Below are 27,492 nucleotides of genomic sequence, written 5' to 3'. Positions count from 1 at the left end.
GAACGGACTTTCGAACTGACTTAGTCCATTTGTGTGTGGCCAAGTCCGTTCATTCGGAAGTCCACCGAAAGTCCGTCGGGAAGACCGTCGGACCTTTTCAGCCGGAAAGTCCGGGCGTGTGTACGCGGCATAACTCCACTTTTTTGAGAAAAAAACTATCCTGTCTGCGTGATCAATGTATATTCACAATATATAAAGTGCAGCGCTATTAAAAAGTGAATAAAATCACATAATTTTAAAGAAATATATAAAACAATGTGACCATGTATAAGTGACATGATATAAACTCAGATTCATCAATGAAAAGTCCAGAAAAAAAGAAAAAAAGGGAAATCAATAAAATATAAAAATAAATTCAAGTGTCCCAGAGAAGCAGATTCCACTGGAAAAGAAAATGAATGATTGCATGCATAGGAGAGCCAGCTTCTCCAGATCTTCTGTGTGCAACACCAACAATGAAGAAGGTAGCAGCTTACCAAAGTGTATCGGCCTCCAAACTAATGGAAAAGCCAAACGAGCTGTAGGTAAAAACTTTCCCAAATACGGTCTTGGCGTACTCCAAATCAGAGGCCTGGACACGGTGCTGCCCGCTCTGTGATCAATGTACATTTGGAAGGACTTTATCAAACTTTGTTGCAGATTCCTACCTTTTGTTGCCCTGAACAGATATTGATGTGCTGAGGGAATCTGATTAGGAGATACTTTTTCAATATCAATCAGCTGATGCCCTTCTAATGAGGAAAGCTGCAGGGTCTGCATTCTTTTGAAAGTAAATAACCCTTTGGAAATATCTCACCAAAAATGATTTTTTTTTTTTGCAGAAGATGCCTAAAATTTTGTCTATATAACTATCACACACCTTCCAGTAAACAAGTCTCATCAGTAATGGGTGCGGCAGCGATTACCAGCTGGATACTGGAAACACCAAGTCAATGTACATATTCATCAGCACACCAGGAATCTTCAGTGGTCGTCCAAAGGTTTTAATTGCAGATAGATCACATCACAAAGACAAGTGCAACATTTTGGGGGCCACGTAGGACCCCTTCGTCAGGCATGTGATAAAGTGCCACAGTGGCAAAAAAACAAAACAAAACACTGTGGCACTTTATCACATGCCTGATGAAGGGGTCCTGCGTGGCCTCCGAAATGTTGCACTTGTCTTTGGGATGTGATCTATCTGCAATAAAACCTTTGGACAACTGAAGATTCCCGGTGTGCTAATGCCTAAATTCTGACCTGTATCTTAGAGCAGACTTCTGGGAAAATCAGTGAGCCAATCATACAAGTAGGAAATTACATTCCTGGGGGTGTTCCATACACCAATTGTGTACGGAATGCCTCCAGGTTACCATAATGCATTCAATTTTACAGAAAATTACAGCTCTGTAGGTTGAAAAAACAATAAATTACAATGTGGCTTGTGTAGCAATTATCTTTTTTTTATTTGCTATTTTTTACCATGAAAGTAAAGTTACCCTTTGATCAATATGCTGCTCTTTTTATTGTTCAGTCAGAAGGCTGAGGTTAGAGAGAAGACACTACTAATACTCACTGTGTGTTCTCCTAACAGGGATGGCTCCCCGGTCCCCCCAGTTGGGAGAACACAATAGCACCTTGGGAGGCATTCCCCCATCAACATCGTGTTGATAGGGGAATTGATTAATTTTCTTTCCTGCAACCCGTGATTGAAGGGGAAAAAATGCACCATCTATGACTGGCTTAACTGTAGATAGTGTCATCCACATGGCTGTGTAAATTACAGGACTTGATGGACAGAAATACAAATCCGTTGACAGGTAAAACAGCACCCATATATGTAATTCATTATTATTAGTTGTGAACTTTTGAACACTGAAGTGTTCAAAGGCTTGTAGTAGTCTGGTGGTACATGTGTTTTTTGATAAGCAAACTCCAAACCCAAGAGGAACCTTGGATCTAAAGGAAAATTAAACTAAATCCAAGAACAACAATGCAATATATTGCAACGTATAGTCATCAGATGTGGTGGCTAGCCTAGTTGTATTTTTTTTTTCAAGCTAAAAACATTTTCAGCAAATACAGAAATACCTGTTGCCAGAAATGCCACGTCACTTCCTATGAGCTGCATTGAAGAATATCTTCCTTCCTGGCTATGTTCTGTAGACTACCAATTGCCTTGCTCTCCATGTAATGGAAATTAAAAGATATAGACATGTTTGCAGTCCAAATCAGGAGAGCAGCCTAGGGTGACAACCATGGCTTCCTCCATAACTACAGTGTAGGAGTAACACACCCACAACCAGTGACAGAAAGTGGGTTATTTGTAGGATTACCAGGTGAAAAGAAAACAAACACAGTGACCACTCCAAAGACTAGTAAGCTGCAATATATTACATTTTTTGTTTGAACTTTAGAAACACTTTAACTTGCTCTGCATTTTACATTTATATACAAACTGTATTATTTCAAAATATTCCAATTAAAACTAAGAAGTGCACTATGGGTGAGATTTTTGATGACATGAAAGTTTTATGTTTTATTTTACCAATACAGTTTTTCAGGCAAATATTGGATTATACGGCTTCTGATATTTGTGGTATATCTGAAAGGGGCTGATATCTGAGAGTATATGCCGAGAGACAGCTGCTGAATACTGTCATGGAGGAATAATCCCCTGTTTATAGGTTAGGTTTTTTTAACTGCTTAGCAATTGTTGAGTTTAGTCTTGGAATCCATATTTAATCCATTCTCGCCAAACGTGCGCAGATGTGCATGCTCGGGTTTCGGGGGTTATACCAGGATGATGCCCGCAGCTGCAGGCATCATCCCAGTACCATTGTTTAGAGCAGGCGATCGGCTTTCCAGGTACAACAACTGATACAGCTAAAAGCTGCTCGGCTGTTATACTGGAGGAGTGGTAGTGGACGTTCCCCCTCACGCCGCTCTTCCTGGGCCTCCTGTTCCACCGGAAAGGCCCGATTGAACATCCGCCGATTCTGGCGGCTATTGACAGACTGGAACAAAGCTGAAAAATGGCTTTGTTCCAGTCTCCTGGATGTAAACACGTCACTTCCGATTTACTCAGCTGCCAATGGCGCCGGATTTGAAAAAATATACAGTATTCAAATACACCATTTTAAGTGATCTGAATACTTTGAAGTGCAAAGGAGGGATTGGAGGTCTTTTACACCCCCGATCCTTCCATAAAGAGTACTTGTCATCACCTATTACTGTCACAAAAACACAATTTAATAATATAAAAATAAATAAAATAAATACGATTTATTTTTTTTCAAATCCCCACGTCACCGTGAGTTCGCGCCACAAAGAAAATGCATACAGAAGTCACGCCTGCTTATGTAAATGGTATTTAAATCACACATGTGAGGTATCGCCATGATCGTCAGAGCAAGAGCAACACTTCTAGCACTAGACCTCCTCTTTTTGTCGCCATTCGACCAGTATGTGCAATTATAAAGCGTAACATGTTTGGCATCTATTATCTACTCTGTATCTACTCGGCATAACATCATCTTTCACATTATACAAAAAAATTGGGATAACTATACTGTTTTGCTTTTTTAAAATTCATGAAAGTGTCCCTTTTCCCAAAAAGTTGCGTTTAAAACACTGCTGCACAAATACTGTGTGACATAAAAAATTGCAACAATTGCCATTTTATTCTCTAGATTCTCTGCTAAAAAATATATATAATGTTTGGGGGTTCTAAGTCATTTTCTAGCAAAAAATACGGATTTTAACTTAAAACACCAAATGTCAGAAATAAGCTTAGTCATGAAAGGGTTACAATGGATTTCATATACGAAGCAACCAACCTATTTGTACATTCCCAAATAAATTTAGTTAGATTAAAGTTTAGCAGAGCCTCTTTGGTTTTGAAGAACCCTCAATTGCATGGTATTTTTCTTTTAATGTAATTCATTACATTTCTTGTAATATCTATATATTTTATTTTTGCAGGCTGAAGAAAAGGCCCATTCAGAGGTATGACTATGCTCATAAAAGTGTTAGATTGATTCATTTGTTTACATACTGCATGTAGTATAGCTTTGCCTATTACCTGAGTGCGTCAAGTATCCATAGCTGCTTGACTTTCGAAATAATGTAATTCATGTTCAGTGATCATATATGAGGGTGGGTAAATCTTCCCAAAAGAAACACAGACAGCAATAAAATAAAAAAAAACAGAGAGCAGTTCTAAACCTTTCCAACTCTTCTAAAAAGAAGGGATTTTATTGCTGTCTTTCCCTTTAATGGAAATAATTTTCTCACTTCATATGCTGGTGGATACACAGTCAATGTCGTACATAAAAGATATCAGATTAAATTTATTTGACTTAATCTCCCTCACATAGGTCCATGATCCTGAAAGGGTGCATAACTCAGATGGTTACTAAGGAAATGTCAAAAAATGAGAGAATCACCCTTTGCCCATTAACTAAAGCTTTTATGATGGCCAGGAAATGGATTTATTTTTCATTTTCTGTTTTCAAGGAGACCACTTTTTTTTTTCCTGCCGTGGTGACTCTATTACTTTTCTAATATGAGAGCAACATAACCTGTCTAGTAATTGCCAGATTCCGATCTCCCAATCATTCTGTGAGTGACATTTCATATCCTCAAAGCATGTGGAGGCAATCTTGCTGGAGGAAGTTATGTAACAAGTCTGTAAAATATTAGAGAAATCACTTGCTAAGCCTTTTCCATCTTCCCTCCTTACTGGAGGATTTTACTGGTATAATGTCCAAAGACCTATTTACCTGTTGTTGTATTTATTCTGAATCATAGATTTGTTGAATAATAAATTATATCATTTAAAAAAGAAGAAATGTACAATATTCCATCGTGCATGCTATCTTACACATGGCTCAATACCGATTGCAGACCTACCTTCTTAACCTTACCCTATCTCCTCCCTGTATCCAGGAATCATTTGAGTATCCCCCACCTGGCCTGCTCTCCTTCCTTTGCATTAACACTTTCCCCACAGCCCACCTTGCTCTCATTATTTTTCCCTTCTGTTGTCCTCTAATATGTTTATATTTCCCCTCTTCCTTTCCTTTTTTTGGTTAAATTTTTGATCCACTTCCCTTTCCAATATAGACCGAACATACAGTGCCTGACCCGTCTGCAATCCATTTCATTCCACCCAAGGTGACTATTACATACTAAAAGATTTATTTTTTCTTTGCTCAATTTCAGACACTAAATGACAGAATCATTGCATATATTTATGACTTACCACTTGCAGTATGTGATAACAAAGATTCTTGTCTTGATATCATACCCTATTCAACAATTTTATATTACAATGTAACTATGTCTAATACCGTTTCTTGAAAAATAAAGAATGTATAATGAATAAACATTTCCCAGTAAACTACTTGTTAAAATTCTCATTCCAGCACTTCCAAATTACAAATTTAAATGTAGCTGTCTCCTGCTCTCGCAGTGCTGCTTTCTTGACCTTTTGGTCTTGACAAGAGAGAGTTAACAGTAGGAAGTGCAGTCTTGAGCCTGCCTGTTAACTTGGAGAAGGGAGAAGGAAGGGAGTAGGGGTGCCTTGCAATCCTTAGCTATGGGGCATGGATTTCAATTGATGCTCACAGAATGGGGAGACACAACTTTAGTCTGCAAGGGTAACTCCATAGGACACTGCAAGGTAAAGGAACTGCCCTGAAACAGGAAACCTGATGAAGAATCTATTGCACCGGTTTAATCTGGAACTTGTATGGGAAATAGGAAGTGGATGTGGTGCTACTTTAATAGAATACTATCTTATAGTGCAAAGCTTCTATTATTGGTGTCAAGGTGGACACAATTAGTCCCCTCTGTGGATCTGTGGATCGAATTGTGACTATCAATCAGGTAAGCAAGTACTGAGCATGCACGTGTAAAGGTACTCCCTGGATGTTTGTATATAACATCATAAACACAATTTCACCCCTATATTAAAGTGTTTAATGAAAAAAAGTGACAAGTGCTGTATCTTCCAATAGATAGCAGTGATAAATAAAATCCAGTTCTCTAATTCATATATATGCAGTGGTATCTATGAAAACATGATGTGATATTACAGATATAAAGTATCCGAGACACAAGGATCATATGCCTCTCCTTCCTTCTTAGTTCCTCTCCACCACTGACCTCATGCACATGTTGGAATGACAAAAGCAAGCCCCATAGTACAGCTCCTTACTATATTATAAAGTGTTTAAAAATGCACTTACATGATATCAGATGATAACGAGCAGGCAAATCAGGAAGTCCAAAACCGGAAGTGATGTATTGATGCTGTAAGCGCCTCCCTACGCACTTCATCAGAATGATGTCATCATCCATTTTTAACCACTTGAGATCCGCGCTATTGCCAAATGACGGCATTAGCGCGGACCTACATTTCCAGGACTACGTCTATTGACGTCGTCCTGGTTACGAGCGGCCTGCGCGCCCCCTGAGGGGCGCGCGCGGCACGCTCTGTGATCGGCGAGTCCATGAGACTCGCCTGATCACCGATCCGTGTAAGGGGTCGATCCCGACCCCTTATCACGTGATCAGCTGTCAGCCAATGACAGCTGATCATGTGACAGAACGGAGCCGGTAATCGGCTATTATTCCTCCTCGCGCTGACAGCGCGAGGAGAGAAAAAAAAAGCCGATCACCGGCGGCCGTGATCGGGACATCAGTCCCGATCACGGCCAGCAATACAGCTGACCACCTGCCCCCTGCCAGTGCCCACCTGCCCACCGCAGTGCCATCCTGAATGAAAGTAAGTGCCCCCCATCAGTGCCACCCAGCAGTGCCCATAGTGCCCCCAGCGCCACCCACAGTGCCACCCACAATGCCACCCACAGTGCCATCCAGCAGTGCCACCAACAGTGCCCAGCAGTGCCACCTATCAGAGCCACCTATCAGTGCCACCTATCAGTGCCCATCAGTCCCATCTATCAGTGGTACCTATCAGTGCCCATCCGTGCCACTTATCCGTGCCACCCATCCATGCCATCTTATCTGTGCCCATCTTTGCCCATCAGTGCCGCCTTATCTGTGCCGATCGGTGCCGCCTTATCTGTGCCTATTAGTGCCGCCTTAACTATGCCTATCAGTGCCCACCAGTGCAGCCTATCAGTGCCCACCAATGCAGCCTATCAGTGCCCACCAATGCAGCCCATCAGTGCCCACCAATGCAGCCCATCAGTGCCCACCAATGCAGCCATCAGTGCCGCCTAATCAGCGCACTTCAATGAAGGAGAAAAATGACCCGTTTGCAAAATTGTATAACAAACTATTAAAACATGATTTTTTATTTTTATTTTTTTGCATCTTTTTTTGTTTGTTTAGCAAAAAATAAAACTCCGAGCTGTAACTAAATACCACCAAAAGAAAGCTCTATTTGTGGGAAAAAAATGATAAAAATTTCATTTGGGTACAGTGTTGTATGACCGCGCAATTGTCATTCAAAGTGCATCAGCGCTGAAAGCTGAAAATTGGTCTGGGACTGAGGGGGGTTTAAGTGCCCAGTAAGCAAGTGGTTAAACACTTCACAATAATTTGCAATACAGAATTGTACTATGAGGCTCACTTTTGTTGTTCCAACAGTGCATGAGGTAGCTGGTGGAGAGGAACTAAGAAGGAAGGAGAGGCATATGATCCTTGTCTGGGACCTATTTTCAGCCATTGGGCGCTGTGGAGGCTGTTTACCCCTTGGTGGGGAGAGCTTTCTGGTGAGCGCGGTAAAGTAGGGGGAGCACAAGTGGAGACACTGTTACATCGCATGTCCTTGTAAAAACACACACTGATATTGAAGAACCTAAAATAAAACTTTATTATGGATTCATAAACTGTGAATATTTTAAGCATCTGTCACTTTTTTTCGTTAAGTATCTGTTTATGAATTTATTATATTGGTGGAATCACGTGTATATCAATTGCATAACTCTTTATATCTGTAATATCACATTGTGTGTATATATGTATATATATATATATATATATATATATATAATTATAGCGTTATAGAATTGGATTTTATTCATCATTGTTATCAATTGAAAGATATAGCACTCATCTTTTTATGTTTATTAAGCACTTTAATACAGGGGTGAAATTGTGTTTATAATGTTATACACAAACACCCAGTGAGTACCTTTACACTCGTTCAGTACTTGATTGCCCGATTGATATATTAGACAGGACATTACTATAGTATAGTATTCTATTAAAGCAGCACATCCACTTCCTATCACCCATACAATTATGACTCTACCATAGTAGCTGTTCAAGTGGAGGCAGTATCTTTCTATTCCTTTTTGATATATTGTTTATTTTTTATTTATTTTACTTCTTAATTTGACCACAGCGTGGGACAATTTTTTTCTATTGTATGAAACTGGAAATTGAGCAAGGATTAAAAGATAAAGAAGCTGTATATTCAGTAAACTGAGGGTTTATCATGTCTAGGAAAGAAAGTATAGGATGTATTGGTTTTACACAGTACATTTTTTTCATTATTTAGTTTCATTGCCAGGAAGAGTGTGCATGTGACTATATCAGCTTACATAGTCCACGTGAACAGCACATTATAGTGACCCTTAGACTTATTAGGTGAATGGCACAATAGAATTAACTCTTAATCAACTTAAAGAAAGCCTTTACAGTGAAAGGCTGTCATTGTGCAAAACTCCACTTGAAAATACTAGTCCCTGTCTGTCACAATGACTCTAGCTTGGATATTCTGCACATTGACCTGGAACAAGTAAAAGTTAATGAATTGTGACTTTACTGATCTGCATGCTTGCTCTGGGTCAGTGACACGGGAAGTATTGAAGTCAGAGAGCCATGCACCTAGTATTTTCAGGAGATCTGTGGCAGCCTGTGTATTTTCCTAACTAAAGTTTTCCGCTAAATGCATCAATATTTTTGATCACCTAAATCAGTTGGATAAAAAGTACGGATTCTGCTTATTACATAATTATGTTCTTGCATATTATCATTTAGCAGATACAAAAGCTGCGACGGGAGCTGGTAGCTTCACAGGAAAAAGTTGCAACGCTGACATCCCAGTTGTCTGCAAATGTGAGTACTGAACCAAGATACCGGAACCTGCCGCATTAAATTAACTTTTTCATAAAGCAAATCTACATTTCTTGCATTGTAGGACTGGGGCAGTGGTTTATTGAATAGAATTAGCATCATGGCCCAAAACTCTTAGCCCCTGTACACACGGTCGGAGATTTCCACAACCAAATCCATCGGATTTTGCCCGTCGGATTTTGTCCGTCGGATCTTGTCCGAAACTGTTGCATACACATGGTCGGACTAAGTTGGCGAAAAATCCGATCTTTCAGAACGTGATGACGTAATTTCGTTACGATGGGACTACATTCAGGCTAGTAGCCAATAGCTTTGATGTAGGAATTTGATCTGAGCATGCGTGGCACTTAGTCCGATCAAAATTCTCTACACATGATCAGAGTATGTCCGATCGGCCCAGTTGGTCGGGAAATATTTCCAACATGTTGGAAAATTGGGTCCGACGGATATTCCGACTGAATCAGTCCGATGCATACCACACACAGTCGGATTATGCGACGACACGGTCCGATAGGACACATTCCGACGGATTCTCCGACCGTGTGTACAAGGGCTTACAATGGCTGCCTCTATCAGAGTATAATCACACAGTTGTTTCACTTTGTAAGATTAATTATTGCCTAAAAGGTAGCTGTAAAAAACATATGTATAGAGAACGTGTTGTGGACTGGTATGTCCTAACCATGGTCTGGTCCAGTCACATGATCAGTTCCCAGCGGCAACTTCAGGGAAGAAGAGGGACAATGCATACTTCATAGTAAGTCTATGGGTTATGTCACCACCCAGGGATTGCAGATGTTCTCAGAGCTCTTTCCTCTTTCCTGAAGCCAGCCGCTGGAAAGATCTCATTATTAAGCTGGAGCACCCAGGGAATAGGTAAGTATAGACATCTTTCTTCTACAGGGTAGTTAGTGTAGGATTTAGAATAGGGGTGGAGCAGGTTTAAGATTAGATAGGATTAGACCAGACTTTCGCTTTAATTTAAAAAAAATATCAATTTGTATTTATAAATGGCTCCAAAACCTTAAGCCATGCATGTCACATCTCCCCAGTGCCCATGTTAAGGAGATGTCAAATAATTTTGTTCAAGAATGACCAACTTCTCTAGATCATTTACAAGCACTGCTGTGTGCATTATAATTGCCATTTTTACTTTGTTTGCTTTTGGTCTCTGAAGAAAATAAATTCCATGGCATTGTAATACCACATTACCTTTATAGGAAAATCAAAATGTGCCACAAGAAGGAAGAAACTGACCTCTTTCTATCATGTGACTTTGAAACAGTTCATGTTATAATGATCTTCTGCCTGCAAGTGTTCATTAGAGCACTGTGGGTCAATACTTTATGATGCCAGTGTATAAATACATTTTTTAAGAAGAGAGGAGAGGGAAAAAAAATGTTTTTATGTGTTTACTGGGTTTTCTAAATTGCATAATTTAGGAAGGAATTGTGTTTTATCTGCCAAGGTAACCAAATATAATAATATAATTTATTGGTAGGTTTATTTTAACAGTGAGAGACAGAATAACAACAAAAATATCCAAAAAAATGTAAATTAAGTTATACATTGATTTGCTTTAGATTTCTGGCTCCCAGGTGCCTTCTATACAGGTAATGAGCTGAGATTAGGAGAACTCTCTTAAAGGGAGTGCTTCTAATCTCAGCTTGTTACCTGTATAAAATACACCTGTCCACAGAAGAAATAAATCAATCAGATTCCAATCTCTCCACAATGACCAAGAGCAAAATAACTATCCAAGGATGTCAGAGACAAGATCGTATCCCTACACAAGCCTGGAATGGGCTACAAGACCATCGGCAATTAGTAAGAAACACAAAATAACTATCACTCTCTCTCGGTGTCGGGCTCCATGCAAGATCTCACCTCGTGGACTTTCAATGATCATGAAAACAGTGAGGAATGAGCCCAGAACTAGACGGAAGAATCTTGTCAATGATTTCAAGGCAGCTGGGACCATAGTCAGCAATTAAACAATTGGTAATACACTACACCATAAAGTACTGAAATGCTGCAATGCCTGCAAGGTCCCCCTGCTCAAGAAAGCACATGTACAAGCTCATCTGAAGTTTGCTAATGAACATCTGAATAATTCAGAGGAGAACTGGGTGAAAGTGTTTGGGTCAGATGAGACCAAAATCGAACTCCTTGGCATCAATTCAACTCGCCATGTTTGGAGGAGGATGATTGCTGCCTATGACCCCAAGAACACCATCTCTACTGTCATACATGGAGGTGGAAACATTATGCTTTGGGGGGGTTTTTCTGCTAAGGGGACAGGGCAACTTCACCAAATCAAAGGGACGATGGACTGGGCCATGTACCGTCAAATCTTGGGTGTGAACCTCCTTCCCTCAGCCAGGGCATTGAAAATGGGTCGTGGATGGTTATTCCAGCATGACAATGACCCAAAACACACAGCCGAGGCAATAAAGGAGTGGCTCAAGAAGAAACACATTAAGGTCCTGGAGTGGCCTAGCCAGTCTCCAAACCTTAATCCCATAGAAAATATGAGCTGAAGGTTCGAGTTACCAAACATCAGCCTCGAAAACCTTAATGACTTGGAGAGGATCTGCAAACAGGAATGGGACAAAATAATCCCTCCTGAGATGTGTGCAAACCAGCAGCAACAAAGGAAGAAATTTCACCACAGATCACTCACCTACAGTGCAGGTTACATACTTTAATTTGTACTTACATTAGAAAAAATGTTTGTCTATACGTTATTATTACTGCTGCTGCCTGAGTTTTCAAAGGGATCGAGACAGCTCAATGAAAAAAAAATATTGCAGGTTTGAAATTAGGCATTTTTTAGGCAAGCACTTAACAATAAAACTATAAGGCAATTGGAATGGGAAGAATTTGAAGCATTTTACAAAGACTTCTGTTGCTGTGACTCACTCTGTTCTTTTTCTTTCCTGCTCACACAAATATCACTGTCAGCTGTGTTTTCTCCTCTCTGATAGATTGCCCCCAGCAGCTGCATCCCTCTTCCTTTCTGATGTATATCATTAGGTGTTGGCAACTTGGCAAAATCTTGAATGAAAGCAGGCCTTTGATTGACATTGTGGAGTGACCTAAATAAAATTGAAGCTAACTTTGCAAAGGCAAATTAAAAACTTGTCATATATAACAAGGTGTCTAGTTTTTTCTCTTCTTTCGTGCCACAGCCCCGGTAATACATTTCTTTACAATGACTATCTGGGCAGATTTTCTCCTATTTTTTTTTTCCAGTAACTGCTTTAAACATCTAATAGAAGGAAGCGGTGCATTTTCTATTCAAATTTCTGTCAAAACCATTCATACTGAGAGCCACAGTAATTTTTATTAAGAAAAATAAAATATTCATATATAGAAAATAAAAGCTATGTTCAACAAAAGAATACAAAATTGGCTGTCTATATTTTAAACACATCATTTTGTTTATACAGTTTCATGATCTAGGCCGGAGAATTTTCATTTATCAGTAATTGAAGATGACCAAAATCACTGATAACAGACAGAGAAAGCCAGTTACTTATCTCAATAAATGTGCCGAGTGCTGGTTTATGTGCCATAAATGCGAGTGTTTGATGCTTGTTTCATGATTTTTTTCCTCTTGCTTTATTTCCAGTCTCATTTAGTGGCGGCTTTTGAAAAGAGCTTAGGAAATATGACTGGACGACTGCAAAGCCTGACAATGACAGCTGAACAAAAGGTAGGTTGAGAAGGGCTCAAAAGCACTAGAACACTAAATCTTATACAGCAATGAAATGTGAAAAGTTGTATAAAGCACAATAGCATGATGTGACTTTGATCCATCGCTCGATTTAAGAAACCACTTCCAGTTGGTTATGTTTAGAAATCCAAATGAATGTCTGTGCTTTGTTTTTGAATGCTTAGTTTGGGAGAAAGGGAAATACTTTATTGGCTTATATTTACTTCAAAAGCCTGTGACAGGTAATCACAGCTTGCTATTCTTTTACTCCATGTTTTTTTCTCATCAACAGTTGCTTTCCGTGGCTCACATTTATCTGTCATTTACATGTACTTATTAATGTGTACTTTGTATGAACATTTTTGTGATGGCTTTGGTTTAGTTGTAGCATGTTGCTGCATAAAGGTTTAGTATTTTATTAAGTACACAACAAACCTAAATACTTAAATGATGAGACATGCTCCATCTGGTGGTCCTGGTGTGGGAGTTCCAATTGTATCAGGTCAATAGGCATTATTAAGGATTTATCCCAATTGATTTTAAATCCTGAACATATACCATACGTTTCTATACTTGAAATAACTGTAGACAATGATGTATATGTATCACCTAGAAACACTAGGGCATCATCTGCGAAAAGAGCCATTTTTTCCTCTCTCCCACCTCTCCGAAATCCCACTATATTTGGGCACTCACAAATAGTCTCAGCCATAGGTTCTATGGCCATTGCAAAAAGTGGAGACAGGGGACAACCCTGTCTTGTTCCTCTTTTCAAAAAAAATGGTAAGCACGTGGCTCCATTAATCTGTACTCTTGCAGTGGGTGCACTATATAACAGTTGTATCCACTTTATAAAACTTGGTCCTATTCGAAATTTTTTTAGGCAGATCCATAGTAAGTCCCACTCTATGCTGTCAAATGCTTTCGTCGCATCCAAAGACACAATAGCTCTATTTCCTGTATTATCGATCGGTATTTGTAGATTTAGAAACAATCGTCTTATATTGTTAACTGTTGATCTATTGGGGATAAACCCTGACTGATCATGATGTATCAATTTGCCAATGTATTTTGAGAGTCTGGTTGCCATTACCTTTGCCAAAAGATTAACATCTGATGTCAACAACGAAATTGGGTAATCACAGCTTTATTCGTCGAGGGGGCCAAAGACCCTACCTCGAAAGCGTGGTTTAGAACTGAAGATCAGGTAACAACACATCGCCATATGTTTTATAAATTTCCCCTGGCAAACCATCCGATCCAGGAGATTTATTATTGGATAGATTGGCTGCTGCATTTCTCAACACTTCCAGTGCTAATGGTCTCTCTAATATCTCTTTCTCATCATCTAATAACATTGGCAAATTGACAGTCTGAAAAAACTTTTCCATATCCCCCTCCTGATCTCTTTTCCTACTTTTATATAAATCCTGATAAAAAGCCAGAAACACCTCTAGGATCTGTTGGGTATTATAATGCCACATACACGCGATCTGACTTTCCGGCGGACTTTTGGAGTGATCATGTGTGGCCAAGTCTGTTTGTTTGAAAGTCCGGCAGACCTCAGTTGGAAAGTCCATCAGATTGTCTGCTGGACCAAGTCCGTCAAAAAGTCTGGTCGTGTGTACGCGGCATTAGTCTTTCCATATGCAGAAGATTGAATTTCAGTTATAAGGGATGAGGGGCATTGTGTCTTTACCAGAGAAGCCAATGTATGTCCTGTTCCTTCTCCCTCCTCAAAATAAGGTTGTTGTAAGAAGAATCTTTTATGCTCTGCTCTCTTAATAGCTACTTGTGCATATTTTTCTTGGCTGTATGTCCATTGCATCTGAGTGTCTTTATTGGGGTTGGATACATAAGATGCTTTAGCTTGCATCATGTTATCAGCCAGGGTTTTTTTCCCATTTTCTAAATTGTTTCTTTTTTTTTATATTTGTGAGATTACCAGGCCTCTAAGATAGGCTTTCTGTGCATCCCAGTAAATTAAAGGTGAGACCGTAAGTGTATTTATTTATTGAAAAGTGGAAATCTCTAGTTTGCTGTCCTCTGGAGGGAAAAGTGATATCCAATAAGGATTAACCTTCCATAGCTTATCCCCCTTGTTAGTCCTAAAAAGAAAAGAGGGAACAGTGATCTGATATACCTGTTGCCTCGTATTTAATCTCACAAAGATATGGCAATACAGAGTGGGATCCTAGCGCCAGATCATTCTGGATAAAGTTTTATATGTGTTCGAGTAGCATGAGAATTGCCTACTCAATGGGTTTTGCAGTCTCCACAGATCAAGCAGCCCCATCTCTGTTAAATATTTAGCAAAGGCCGTAGTCCCCTCTGGATATTGCTTATCAGATGGGTAAAATTTGTCCATCGATGGAACCATGCAATTTTTAAAATCACCTGTTATTACCCATAGGCTATCTGATTTGTCAGCTGCAAACACAATATATTCTTTCAGTATTTCTGGAGTATAGGGTGGAGGAATATAGATGTTAGTGATAACTACGCCAAATGTCAATGAATATATAGATAAAAAATACTCCCCCTTGTAGCTAAATTTAGGCAACAAGGTAAAATCTGGTGTAAATTTCCATTGACTGTGATAGGGAGAGCAAACCTGGTGAAAATGGTGTGACTGCCCCATTGCTATATTTATTACACAACTTCCCAGTCTGGTTGACATTAAAACTATTTAGGACAATAGACACGACCTTCAGAGATCTTATATAGAAATATGGGAAACCAAACTCTGTAACAAGCAAAAGATAGAGGGGGAATAGCGGTCCCTAATTCAAGATTCTATTTTATGGCAGCACAACTTCAATACTGGTGTGGATGGGAGGGGTTAGATATTCAAGATCCTATTCAGAACATACTAATGACCCAATTTAAACCCTCACCATTGGTACACAAATAGTCTCCCACCAATTTTGGTCTTATCAGACCACGGACATGGTTCCAGTAATCCATATTCTTAGTCTGCGTTTCTTCAGCAAACTGTTTGTACATCATCTTTAGAAGAGGCTTCCTTCTGGGACGACAGTCATGCAGACCAATTTGATGCAGTGCGTGGGGTATGGTCTGAGCACACACAAGCTGACCCCCCCACCACTTCAACCTCTGCAGAAATGCTGGCAGCACTCATATGTCTATTTCCCAAAGACAACCTTTGGATATGACGTGCACTTAACCTGGAACCTGACCTATTAAGCCGCTGTATGGTCTTGGCTACCATGCTGCAGCTCAGTTTCAGGGTCTTGGCAATCTTCTTATAGCCTAGGCCATCTTTATGTAGAGCAACAATTCTTTTTTTCAGTTCCTCAGAGAGTTCTTTACTATGAGGGGCCATGTTGAACTTCCAGTGACCAGTTTGAGAGAGTGAGAGCAATAACACCAAATTTAACACACCTGCTCCCCATTCACACCTGAGACCTTGTAACACGAACGAGTCACATAACACCGGGGAGGGAAAATGGCTAATTTGGTCCAATTGGGACATTTTCACTTAGGGGTGATCTCACTTTTGTTGCCAGCGGTTTAGACATTGATGGCTGTGTTGAGTTATTTTGAGGGGACAACAAATTTACACTGTTATACAAGCTATACACTCACTACTTTACATTATAGCAAAGTGTAATTTATTCAGTGTTGTCAAAATATTTACAATAATGTGAGGGGTGTACTCACTTTTGTGAGATACTGTATATATACCAATAATATGGCAAAACAACTACCATGCAACATAAACTTGGTTTCTTAGCATATTGCATTGAATATTCATATTGTTACATACAGTTCTATCTACTGGCTACTGCAAATAATTACATCGAATGACTAAACAGCATACCAACTTGAAGCCTCATCCTGCTATCACATATACCAGTAATTATGCACTCAAGAATGATTGGATGTCCTTCCTGCTTTCAGACCACTTATCTGCAAGCCTATATATAATTGCAGAAATATTACAAGGCTGCGCTCTTATTTTGGCAGGTGTCACAGTACTGTCAGGAAAGAGGAGGTCACATACAAGCCATTGTTTAGTGATAATATATACCTGTTTTGTTTTGAAGCTTTATCTACTAAGACTGATTAAAAATGTTTTCAATAATTTTCGTGTTTTAGGAGTCAGAGCTCATTGAGCTTCGAGAAACAATAGAGATGCTGAAGACTCAGAATGCTGCAGCGCAGGCTGCAATCCAAGGAGCATTGAATGGTTCTGATCACAATCATAGAGGTATCTGCTTTAATCATGCAATATTTCTAAGTAAAGTACATTTTTAATGTAGCAAATATCAATCCAAAGAGGACAGGCAATTGTAATATGTATTTATGTAATGATGATTAATTTATATAGTGGAGTAGCGCTAACTACTAACACTAGAATGGTGCAAGGGTGTGGGGGTGTAGCCTGGAAGGGGTCCAGGCTGAGACTGTCACTCACCTTCATACAGCATGTCTTAAATTGATGTGCGCCTCCCGGGGCATCCAGCTACTTTCTACTATGCTGTACACAGTTGCTACCAATCAGACTTTTTTCTTTCAGAGAACTACAGATAACAGACGAATTATTTAATTTCTGATTGGTTGACAAGAAAGCAGCACTTAACAAATTTGTATGAAAGCTGTGAGAACGTTGACTTGTATCTCTGTTGCACTGGAACAACTCAAGATAATACAGTAGCAAGAGTATACTTCTCTTCGAAATGACATACCATATACCGAAATGAATAACCAAATACTGTTATTACACCTTTACATACACTATATTGCCAAAAGTATTGGGACACCTTTACACGCCCATAAACTTTAATGACATCTTTGTCCGTAGGGTTCAATATTGAGTTGGCCCACACTTTGCAGCTATAACAGCTTCAACTCTTCTGGGAAGGTTGTCCACAAGGTTTAGGAATATGTCTATGGGAATGTTTGACCATTCTTCGAGAAGAGAGTCTCCGCTCTAATTCATCCCAAAGGTTTTCTGTCGTGTTTAGGTCAGGCCAGTTAAATTCCTCCACCCCAAACTCACTCATCCATGTCTTTATGGACCTTGTTAGTGCACTGGTCATGTTGGAACAGGAAGGGGCCATCCTCAAACTGTTCCCACAAAGTTGGAAGCATGAAATTGTCCAAAATGTCTTGGTATGCTGATGCCTTAAGAGTTCACTGGAACTCAGGCGTCAAGCCCAACCCATGAAAAACAACTCCACACCATAATCCCCTCCCCACCAAATGATTTAGACCAGTGCACAAAGCAAGTTCCATAAGGACATTGATGAGCGAGTTTGGATTGGAGAAACTTGACTGGCCTGCACAGAGTCCTGAGCTCAACCCATTAGAACACCATTGGGATGAATTAGAGCGGAGACTGTGAGACAGGCATCCTCATCCACATCAGTGCCTGGCCTCACAAATGTGCTTCGGGAAGAATAGCCAATGGACACACTCCTAAACCTTTTGGATAGCCTTCCCGGAAGAGTTTAAGCTGTTATAGCTGCAAAGGGTGGCCAACTTAGTATTGAACCCCATGGACTAAGACTGGAATGCCATTAAAGTTCATGTGTGTGTAAAGGCAGGAGCCACAATACTTTTGTATATAGTATATATGGTATTGCAACCACGTTTGATGAGGGTATGTATTAGGTATCAGGGGTTATGACAGTGTCATTTTTTTAAATTGTTGGAGGTGAACCCTAAGTCAAATAAGTTGTTTTCTATAATTCTCAATGCATTGTCCTTTTTACCTTTTACAGAATGAACTCTGATTATACATTTTTGTTTTTGCAGTTTGTGTGAACAGTTCACTTACCTATCTATATGTCAGTGCATTTGGATTTACATCTCTTTATAAAAAGAACTGACATCTAACACTACCTTCATTTATTACCTTTACATCTACATGGATATTCTTACTCAGATCAGAGAGAAAATCTTCTGACATCCTGTCTGCCTAGCAGAATGAGCAAGGAAATTAAAAATATTACATGGGACTAAGCAGCAGATGTCTGATCCTTTTTATTTAAAGGCTAAATCTTTCTAAAACGTATATTATAGCTTTGAATGAACATCATTGGGTTGTACCAACCATGTTTTAAATCGTATAGATAAATGTATCTAGTTGTTAATATTTTCTCAACCAAGGTGGTGTGAAAAGGTTAACATTATTACCAACGTGCCAAAATGAAATACCTTTTGGTCTTAGCATGGCAAAGGGAATACTTTTTTAACCTATCATAATGCAGTGGGTGGGCCAAAATAACATCTCATTTTGATTCCCACAGGGCCTTAGCCCCCTGCTGGCTGAAATCTGTAGATAAACATACCCTGCATGATGTCCTGTACTGAGGGAATGGTAATCTATGTCTCCCTTTCACTGGCTGCATCTGGCATTGTGTGCGGTTGCTATCTTTCAGACCATGCTGTCATCAATAGCTCCAGTTCCACTTATGATCACAAACTAATAATATTGATTACATGTAGGCAGGGAGGCCCTTTTCATAAATCTTTAATCCTTAAGCCTTTAATCTGCAGAGAGTACTGCAATTATATATATATATATATATATATATATATATATATATATATATATATATATATATATATATATAAATAAATATATATATATATATATATATATATATATATATATATATATATATATATATATATATATATATATATATGTACATATATATATAAAATATATATATATATATATTATTTATGTTTTAAAACAGTGTCAACCTGGACATCTGGCTCTAGTTACCTTTGATCAGGAAAGGGTAAAAACATCACAATCATGTTAATTTCTCTTTTTAGCTTACCGTATATACTCGAGTATAGGCCGACCCGAATATAAGCCGAGGCCCCCAATTTACCCCCAAAAAAACTGGCAAACTTATTGACTCGTGTATAAGCCGAGGGTGAGACATGCCTGTCCATCCCTGTGTGTGTGTCCGTCCATCCCTGTGTGTCCGTCCATCCCTGTGTGTCCGTCCATCCCTGTGTGTCCGTCCATCCATCCCTGTGTGTGTGTGTGTCCATCCATCCATCCATCCCTGTGTGTGTGTGTCTCCATCCATCCATCCATCCATCCATCCCTGTGTGTGTGTGTCTCCATCCATCCATCCATCCATCCATCCCTGTGTGTGTGTGTCTCCATCCATCCATCCATCCATCCATCCCTGTGTGTGTGTGTCTCCATCCCTGTGTGTGTGTGTATCCATCCATCCCTGTGTGTGTGTGTGTCTCCATCCATCCATCCATCCGTGTGTGTGTGTCTCCATCCGTGTGTGTGTGTGTGTGTGTGTGTGTGTGTGTGTGTGTGTGTGTGTGTGTGTGTGTGTGTGTCCAGCCTACCTGTGTCCCGAGCCTTTGTCCCGAGCCTCCGTCCCGTGTCGTGCCTTGCCTTCGTCCCGTCCCGTCCCGTCCCGTCCCGTCCTGTCCCGTGCCGTGCCTTGCCTTGCCTCCGTCCCGTGCCCTCTTCGTCGGCGGCCATTGTAAAATTCAAAAGCCGCGCCTCCTTCGCCTGTGATAGGCGGAACACTGAATTTCCCAGCAGCCTGTGTTCCGCCTATCACGGACGTCGTATCATCCTCGTCCGTAGTACGAGGATGAGAAGATGCCCGTGATAGGCGGAACACAGGCTGCTGGGAAATTCAGTGTTCCGCCTATCACAGGCGAAGGCGGAGCCGGAGGCGCAGCTTTTGAATCATAGAATGGCCGCTGTCTGTCTGCTCGACACGCTGATCGAGCGGGCAGACAGCGATGACTCGAGTATAAGCCGAGGGGGGCACTTTCAGCCTCAAAAAAGAGGCTGAAAATCTCGGCTTATACTCGAGTATATACGGTAATTCTTTTTACAACTTTCCCTCTGTGATTCAAGCTGATGTTATGTATATAACGAAGACATTTATTGAATGCTGCATATATTTCTTTGCAGATATAAAGATCAAAAGACAACATTCCTCTGAAAGCGTTTCCAGCATCAACAGTGCTGCAAGTCATTCTAGCATTGGTAGTGTTAATGACGCTGATTCTAAAAAAAAGAAGAAGAAAAATTGGGTAAGTATTTACATTGCAGCATATAGGGCAGTTAGGGAGTTCATATTATAGTATAGTTCATTCTTAGGGTGTTTGTGCCATCTTGGATTTAAAAAAAAAATAGTTTTAGTATCTTTCAACAACATTTTCCTTTTTTTTTTTGGTACATACAGTTTAAGTTGCTGATTTAGGCAAATTAGCCAACAAAAAAACAAGGGACTTAATATAGATTGGGTTACTAGTGAACCCTCATGATCACTCGCCACTCACCAATAATATAAAAAGTGGGGCTCTATGGTCAACACGCAGCATGCACAAAGAGATGGCAGACAGAAAGTCAATCTGCCAAGAAAGGATCATATGGCTGACCAAATCACTTTTTTCGGTCTACTAAAAACCCCCGATGGCTAAGCCATATAGTCCTTTCTTGGCAGATAGTCTTTCTGTCTGCCATCTATTTGCGCATACTGCGTGTTGATCATGTGTAAAAAGTAAATTAGTCCTTGGATAAATAATGCTATACAGTAAAAATTGCAAATATGCTTAGTGTCAAAGTACACTTAGTTTACATAAATCTGGTATATGGAGTAGGTGGGATTAGGAATAATCTTTCCTACATATTAACATTCCATATAGGTTGGTACTCCAGGGTCAAGTTTATATTCAAAAAAAGCTAATAATAATAATATGCAGTTTGGTTGGATAGTACCCTCTAGCTAGCCTAGATGAAAGTAGCTCTGGACAGGGACACTCTGTCACTTTTCGACATTTACACTTGTCAAGTTCTGGTATTCAATATTGAATAGGTTTTACCTTAAAACTGTATACTTATCTCAAAAGAAGAGCATCCTCTAGATATACAGTAGGGGGAGATTTACTAAAACCGGTGCACACAAAATCTGGTGCAACTGTGCATAGGAACCAGCTTCTAACTTTAGCTTGTTAAGTTGAACGCGGTTGTAAACCGCTGGACGTTTTTCTTTTTACCCTGCAAGGTAATATGTTAATGTGCTGCTATGCATCGCTAGCACATACTGTGTCAAGATGTCAGACCTGCAGGCATTCCCATCTTTACCCATCTTGCTTCCGGATTCGCAGACTGTCTCAGTCCTGATGAGACTCGATGATGTCACTCCTGCGCATGCACGTGGGAACAGCCATTTAAGGCTCAGGGCATTGAAGTAATGGCTCGGTTGGCAATTCCTTAAGCGCATGAGATAGTGATGTCACTGGCAGCATATACAGTAAATTTATACTGGTGCATGTTTAGGAGATATTTACTCTACCTATAGGTAAGCTTTATTATAGGTAAATGTCAAAGATGGGAGTTTACTTCCACTTTAAGTTTAGCCAATAAAACCTAAAAGCTGGTTACTATGCACAGTTGCATCTTTTTAAGAAATTTCCCCCAGTACTTTTTATTCTAAAAGTAGGCTTCACAGTACAATACGAAGTCCATTTAAAATGTCAGGGCCCTTTACCCTGTACAGATTGCCTGCAGATAGCATTTATAAAATTTGCCTGTAAGGAAAAAAATAGGTTATATACTGTATATACCTCACTCCCTTATTCTGTTGCCATTTCTCTGGGTAATGCAGAGGAGCCTAAATGTTGTCAAATGTGGTCTGCGTTGTATTCTCCAGGAGCGTGCAGGCAATTTGTAGGGTTAGTGGGGCCCAGATATTATAAGTAGACTGCATTTTACTACAAAGTCTGCTTTACCTACTATGCTGTATAGCTTTTCATACCAGTATTAGTGGTTAAGTAGTTAAAGGAAATTCAAATAATTGCTCTAGTACATCTTCATAACTTGTTTCATTACTACTGCTTTGTACATACTGTATGTTTTAATCTAGGGGTACAAGTATATTCTGGTTTGTAGGCAGATATTAGAACTAGTTTTGCCTGTGATTACTACTGCTTCTAAGGACTTCTATCCTAAGAACCCACAATATATATGCAAGCTGCACTTGTGAAACTGAGATGTATTAGCTTATTGTTTTAATTTCACATTCTCATCTTTGGAATATATTTAGATTTGTTCTGACATACCTACCTTGTAGCTAGAACACCTTTTTGCATTATTTAGTCACAGAAGAGTTATGCTGCATGTATAAAGTATGAAAATCTAGGTCTTATAGACACTGTTATCAGGTACTAACGTCATGTTATCCCATTCTATTTCTACTTATCACAAGGTGAACTTCAGTAAAAGTGAGGTGAATATAAAATCTTCACTGCCTTGGCATGCTGTTCTTTAACCAACCTGCCTGGCATGGTTGCCCTAGCTTTGGCAATGCTTCAGTACCTGTCTTTCCTGTATATTTTTCTAATGGCAATAATAATCGTGCATTGCATGTAGTTTAAAATCTTACTTTTAGCACACAGATGCATTATACACACATAGCAAGTACTGGTCAGAGGACAGAGATTGGCATGAAATGTTCCATCAGAAATCTCCATCATAAGCCTCCTTGAAACAAATAGCCTAGTGTGTTCCCTAATATTCCAGGGTCAGTAGAAACAAAATTTCCATTGTGGGGTTGAAATGCGGTCAATAAAAGTTCTGTGATTAAGTACAATTTTGCTCTTAAATGTTGCTAAAAAATCACCTAACTGATTGCTCTTCCTAAAATATTTACAACCATTTTGCCTTGTTCTGTTAATGGAACTGAAGTCTTCTGTAAGCAGAGTGAAGCGAATATGGGAGGGGGGAGGTAATCTAATATACAAAGACCTAAGCACATTCCAAGTAATATCTAATCAATTATTTCATGGGTCAAACAAAGGTGTAAGCAGGTAGATGGGTTCAGTCTACTTTTATGTGTGCTCTAGAATATGGTTGTCTGAATAATGATATGGTATCATAATATACAGTATGTATATTAACATACTGCAGAAGGAAACACATATTGAGCTTACACTGAGTAGAGAATACATTTATTAGGAGAACGTGCGTCACTATCAGTGGCAACTATTTGTGAATTAGACTATGAACTAAAGTAACCAAAATTAAATTTTATTTTAGTGTACTGTAAGAATAGTAAGTCATTCCATGTTTTAGAAAGCGACAACGTTAGTATACTAAAGCAATGTACAAATTAAATAATAATAGTAATAGTAACACAGTACAGTGGTCTGTGCATTATGTATGTTTTCCTTATACAAAGACTTCCAGATTTTATCATTGGGTCATATTTCTCCCTATATGGCATTTCAATTTGTTTTTGGTAGATTTAGGGGAAGACAACTATCTCTTTGGGTAATTTACACTTCTTCAGTTTCACACTGTGATTCTTCATTTGCCAGGAATCTCTTATGCATGGCTTTATGTTTTAGATCTCCCTGCCTTTATTAAACTGTTATTTCTGTTAAGCTACTGTCTGCATTTTTTATCTCTTACAGGAAGAATAGTAAACACAAAATGTTTAAAGGTCTTTTATGTTGCTAATGAATAGAATGTGCCAGTATAAAATGTTATTTTTATTTCGATTAAAGGATAAAAGCAGTAAAAAAAATGAGGAATCCATCAACCAAGTAAATAAAACTGCATAAATGAATCCTAGAACCATTAGCTGAGGACCATTGTGGAGTTATATCACTTGATAATCTTTTGTCTGTCATATTTTGGGGCATGCATTGAACTGGAGATGGGAACTTGCTATAAATAAAAAGGTTCAGTTTGCTCAGTCCCTCTTGTCACCTAATGTGTTGAACAAATTCCTTTAGTTATCAGTAGTCATTTTCTGTCCTTATTCAGAAAATGAATCAGACATGGTAGGGTTGATTTACTAAAACTGGAGTGTAAAATTTTATGCAGCTATAAATAAATAAAAAATCAGCTTCCATTTTTTTTTGTCAAAGCTTTATTCAACAAGCTGATGTTATTAGCTGATTGGCTACTGTGCACAGCTGCACCAGGTCAGCTTTCTCACTTTCAGCCTACGCTCACATTGGAGGCGGCTTTGAAATCATTCAGCTGAACTCAAACGATTTCAAACTCGCATTCATTGGGCATTCAGGGGAAATTTCATGCACAGTGTGGGTTAATGCACGGATGTCTATGGAAACCGCCCTTGAAAGTTGGCAAAAGTAGTGCCGGAACTACCTTTGAAAATAGGTATGGTGCCACAAAGTTGTGTCGCTGCCGGCAATAGGCTGCGATTTGGCATCGGTTTGACATGTCAAAACACCTGATGTTAACAGGGGCTCAATGTACCACCAAAGAATACTTAAAAATTCTGACTTCTAAAGCATAAACCAAGTTTAAATGCTGTCCCTGGCTCCCACACATGACAATATTTGGTGCCTGAGTAACCTATTGTCAATTGTTTTGAAAAAAAAAATGCTCCACTAGTAATTCACCTGTGTGAACCATTATGTTTATTTGTTTTCTTTTTCTTTTAACTACCTCTCCTTCAAAGTTAACTGGTAAAGGGGTTCTCCTTACCCTTTGTTGACGAAGCAAGTTATTTAAACAACTGACAGTGTCACTGGAAATTATGAGTGAGATTAATATTATCTATTCTTCAACAATTAGCTGTGTTTTAAAGTCCTCATAATCAAGGTATTTAGTGGAACAGGGGGTCTATATAATTGTGTTTAATTATACAATGTAATAATTTAAATCTATTTATTGATCTAGAGAGATGACTGTTTTCATGATTCTCTTTTTTTAAATGTTTTGGGGGACTAGCACTTGAATTTATTACTAAAAATACTTACTTGAATATAACTACTTATTTATGTTGACAAAGGCATGCACCTTTGTCTATGACTTCTCCCACAATACCTTACTGGGCTCTTCACTTCACTCTCAAGTACTTGGTCCAGCTGACCCCTTTACCTTTTCACTTAATTGAGAATAGGAATCCGTCTACATGGTAGATGAGAAATACTCCCAACCCTTCAGCTATCTGAGAATGTGTTTAATCTTGTTTAAATTTCAGTGCAGGTGAAATTTTTTTAATAATCTCTAATGTTACCTGTTTGCTTAAAATGTTTCATTTGGCAATCCTATTATTAAAAAATGTAAAAAAAAAAAGAAAAATTACTGCTAGGTTAATTAGCTGCGGGACAAACTTGCTAATGGTGGCTAGGAAAATTAGATTGTAAGCTCCTCTGGAGCAGGGGCTGATATCAATATTACTAAACCCTCTGTTTAGTGCTATACAAATACAGGACATGATACAGGTAAAGACACAGAGTTTACATTTTATCATGTAAATATCATAATACAAAAGGCAATGATTTTGTTTTTACTTCTTTTAAAAGTTTTAATTGTTCACCTTCTCTTTTATAGTTGAGAAGTTCTTTCAAACAAGCCTTTGGCAAGAAAAAATCCAACAAACCTCCATCTTCCCACTCCGATATTGAGGAACTTACAGATTCATCTGTCCCTTCCTCCCCAAAACTGCAGCATACATCAGAGGACTTAAGTTTCTGTGTCATGCAACAGTCACAGTCCAACTCTGAGTAAGTGCCTTGTATGACAGAAGAACTGTCATATAATTTTCAAATGTTAAATATTTTTTATTGCATTAGGACTTGTGATTGAAAACCTGGAAGAAACAAATGATTATGCATAGCCTGATGCGTGCTTTAATTTTGTACCAAACCAAAAAAAAGACAGTTTGAATCTGGTTCCTAAGGGAAACACCTTAAATGTTCATAATGATTAATGTTATGTTGAATGTTTGTCTATATAAAAATCATGAGGCTTTTACAATAGGGGAGCAGATAAGCAATAATAATAATATAGCAATGTTCAATAGTACATAGATCTGAAATTATATATGAAATTATATATGAATTTATCTGACTTTAAAAAGGTGAACGTTTTTTAGGGTTTCTAGCACAATGCATGTAATTGCTATTTGCACTACCATTTTGCCAAATGAGATCAAAGGGAGGGTTCCTATTATACATATGAACCCAAAAAGAATTGCGCTTAGAAAATAAGAAAAGCAGCTGACTCATCACTCAACACAAATTGACAAATATACATAAATAACAAATCTCCTAACAAAATTACAATTATGGGAGGGCGTCATGCATTACTAATTAATGCATTCACGGCCCACTCTTCATTCAGGCCAAAATGGGTGGAAGGATCTAAGTTCATGGATCCACCGGGTCATTCTTTTTATGCATAAAATGTCTGCTGTGGGTACTATCCTATTATTGAACAAAGGAAGAAGACCCCCTGCATGTAATCCACAAAAAATAGAGTGGAAGAGACTTTGGTTGTACCTCATGGAGCAAAACATCATTTCTTTATCTCATATTTCCCTTTTAGGGGACATGTTTATTGTGTTTTGTTTGTTATTTTTGTTTATTAATATACACTATATTGTTAAATATATTGGGCCACCTTTACATACACATGAACTTTAATGGCATCCCAGTCTTAGTCCGTAGGGTTCAATATTGAGTTGGCCGCTGTCCACAAGGTTTAGGAGTGTGTCTATGGGAATGTTTGACCATTCTTCCAGAAGCGCATTTGTGAAATCAGGCCTTCTCATGCAACATCAATGCCTGACTTCACAAATGCGCTTCTGGAAGAATGGTCAAACATTCCCATAGACACACTCCTAAACCTTGTGGACATCCTTCCCAGAAGAGTTAAAGCTGTTATA

At 38.9% G+C, this 27,492-nt stretch overlaps 1 protein-coding gene across 25 annotated transcripts in view; it reads left to right on the top strand.

The window, feature by feature from the left end:
* Positions 1–27,492, top strand: part of NAV3 (neuron navigator 3) — an 873,011-nt gene that overhangs the window by 777,387 nt on the left and 68,132 nt on the right. For 12 of the 25 annotated variants that reach the window (XM_077474065.1, XM_077474059.1, XM_077474067.1 and 9 more), the window contains 8 exons: positions 3,964–3,987; positions 5,107–5,157; positions 9,001–9,078; positions 12,731–12,814; positions 16,937–17,048; positions 20,754–20,875; positions 23,053–23,073; positions 26,157–26,329. In XM_077474065.1, coding sequence (XP_077330191.1) covers positions 3,964–3,987; positions 5,107–5,157; positions 9,001–9,078; positions 12,731–12,814; positions 16,937–17,048; positions 20,754–20,875; positions 23,053–23,073; positions 26,157–26,329 — 665 coding nt within the window. The remainder of the gene's footprint in view (positions 1–3,963; positions 3,988–5,106; positions 5,158–9,000; positions 9,079–12,730; positions 12,815–16,936; positions 17,049–20,753; positions 20,876–23,052; positions 23,074–26,156; positions 26,330–27,492) is intronic. The other 13 variants (XM_077474060.1, XM_077474063.1, XM_077474068.1 and 10 more) reach the window with 4 other exon arrangements.

The sequence above is a fragment of the Lithobates pipiens genome, unplaced genomic scaffold, assembly GCF_037356315.1.
Source record: "Lithobates pipiens isolate NorthernLeopardFrog02 unplaced genomic scaffold, aLitPip1_a1.2 Scaffold_8, whole genome shotgun sequence".
Classification (NCBI taxonomy): domain Eukaryota; kingdom Metazoa; phylum Chordata; class Amphibia; order Anura; family Ranidae; genus Lithobates; species Lithobates pipiens.
The sequence above is the reverse complement of the archived record's forward strand: the minus strand, read 5'-3'. Positions and strand labels throughout refer to the sequence as shown.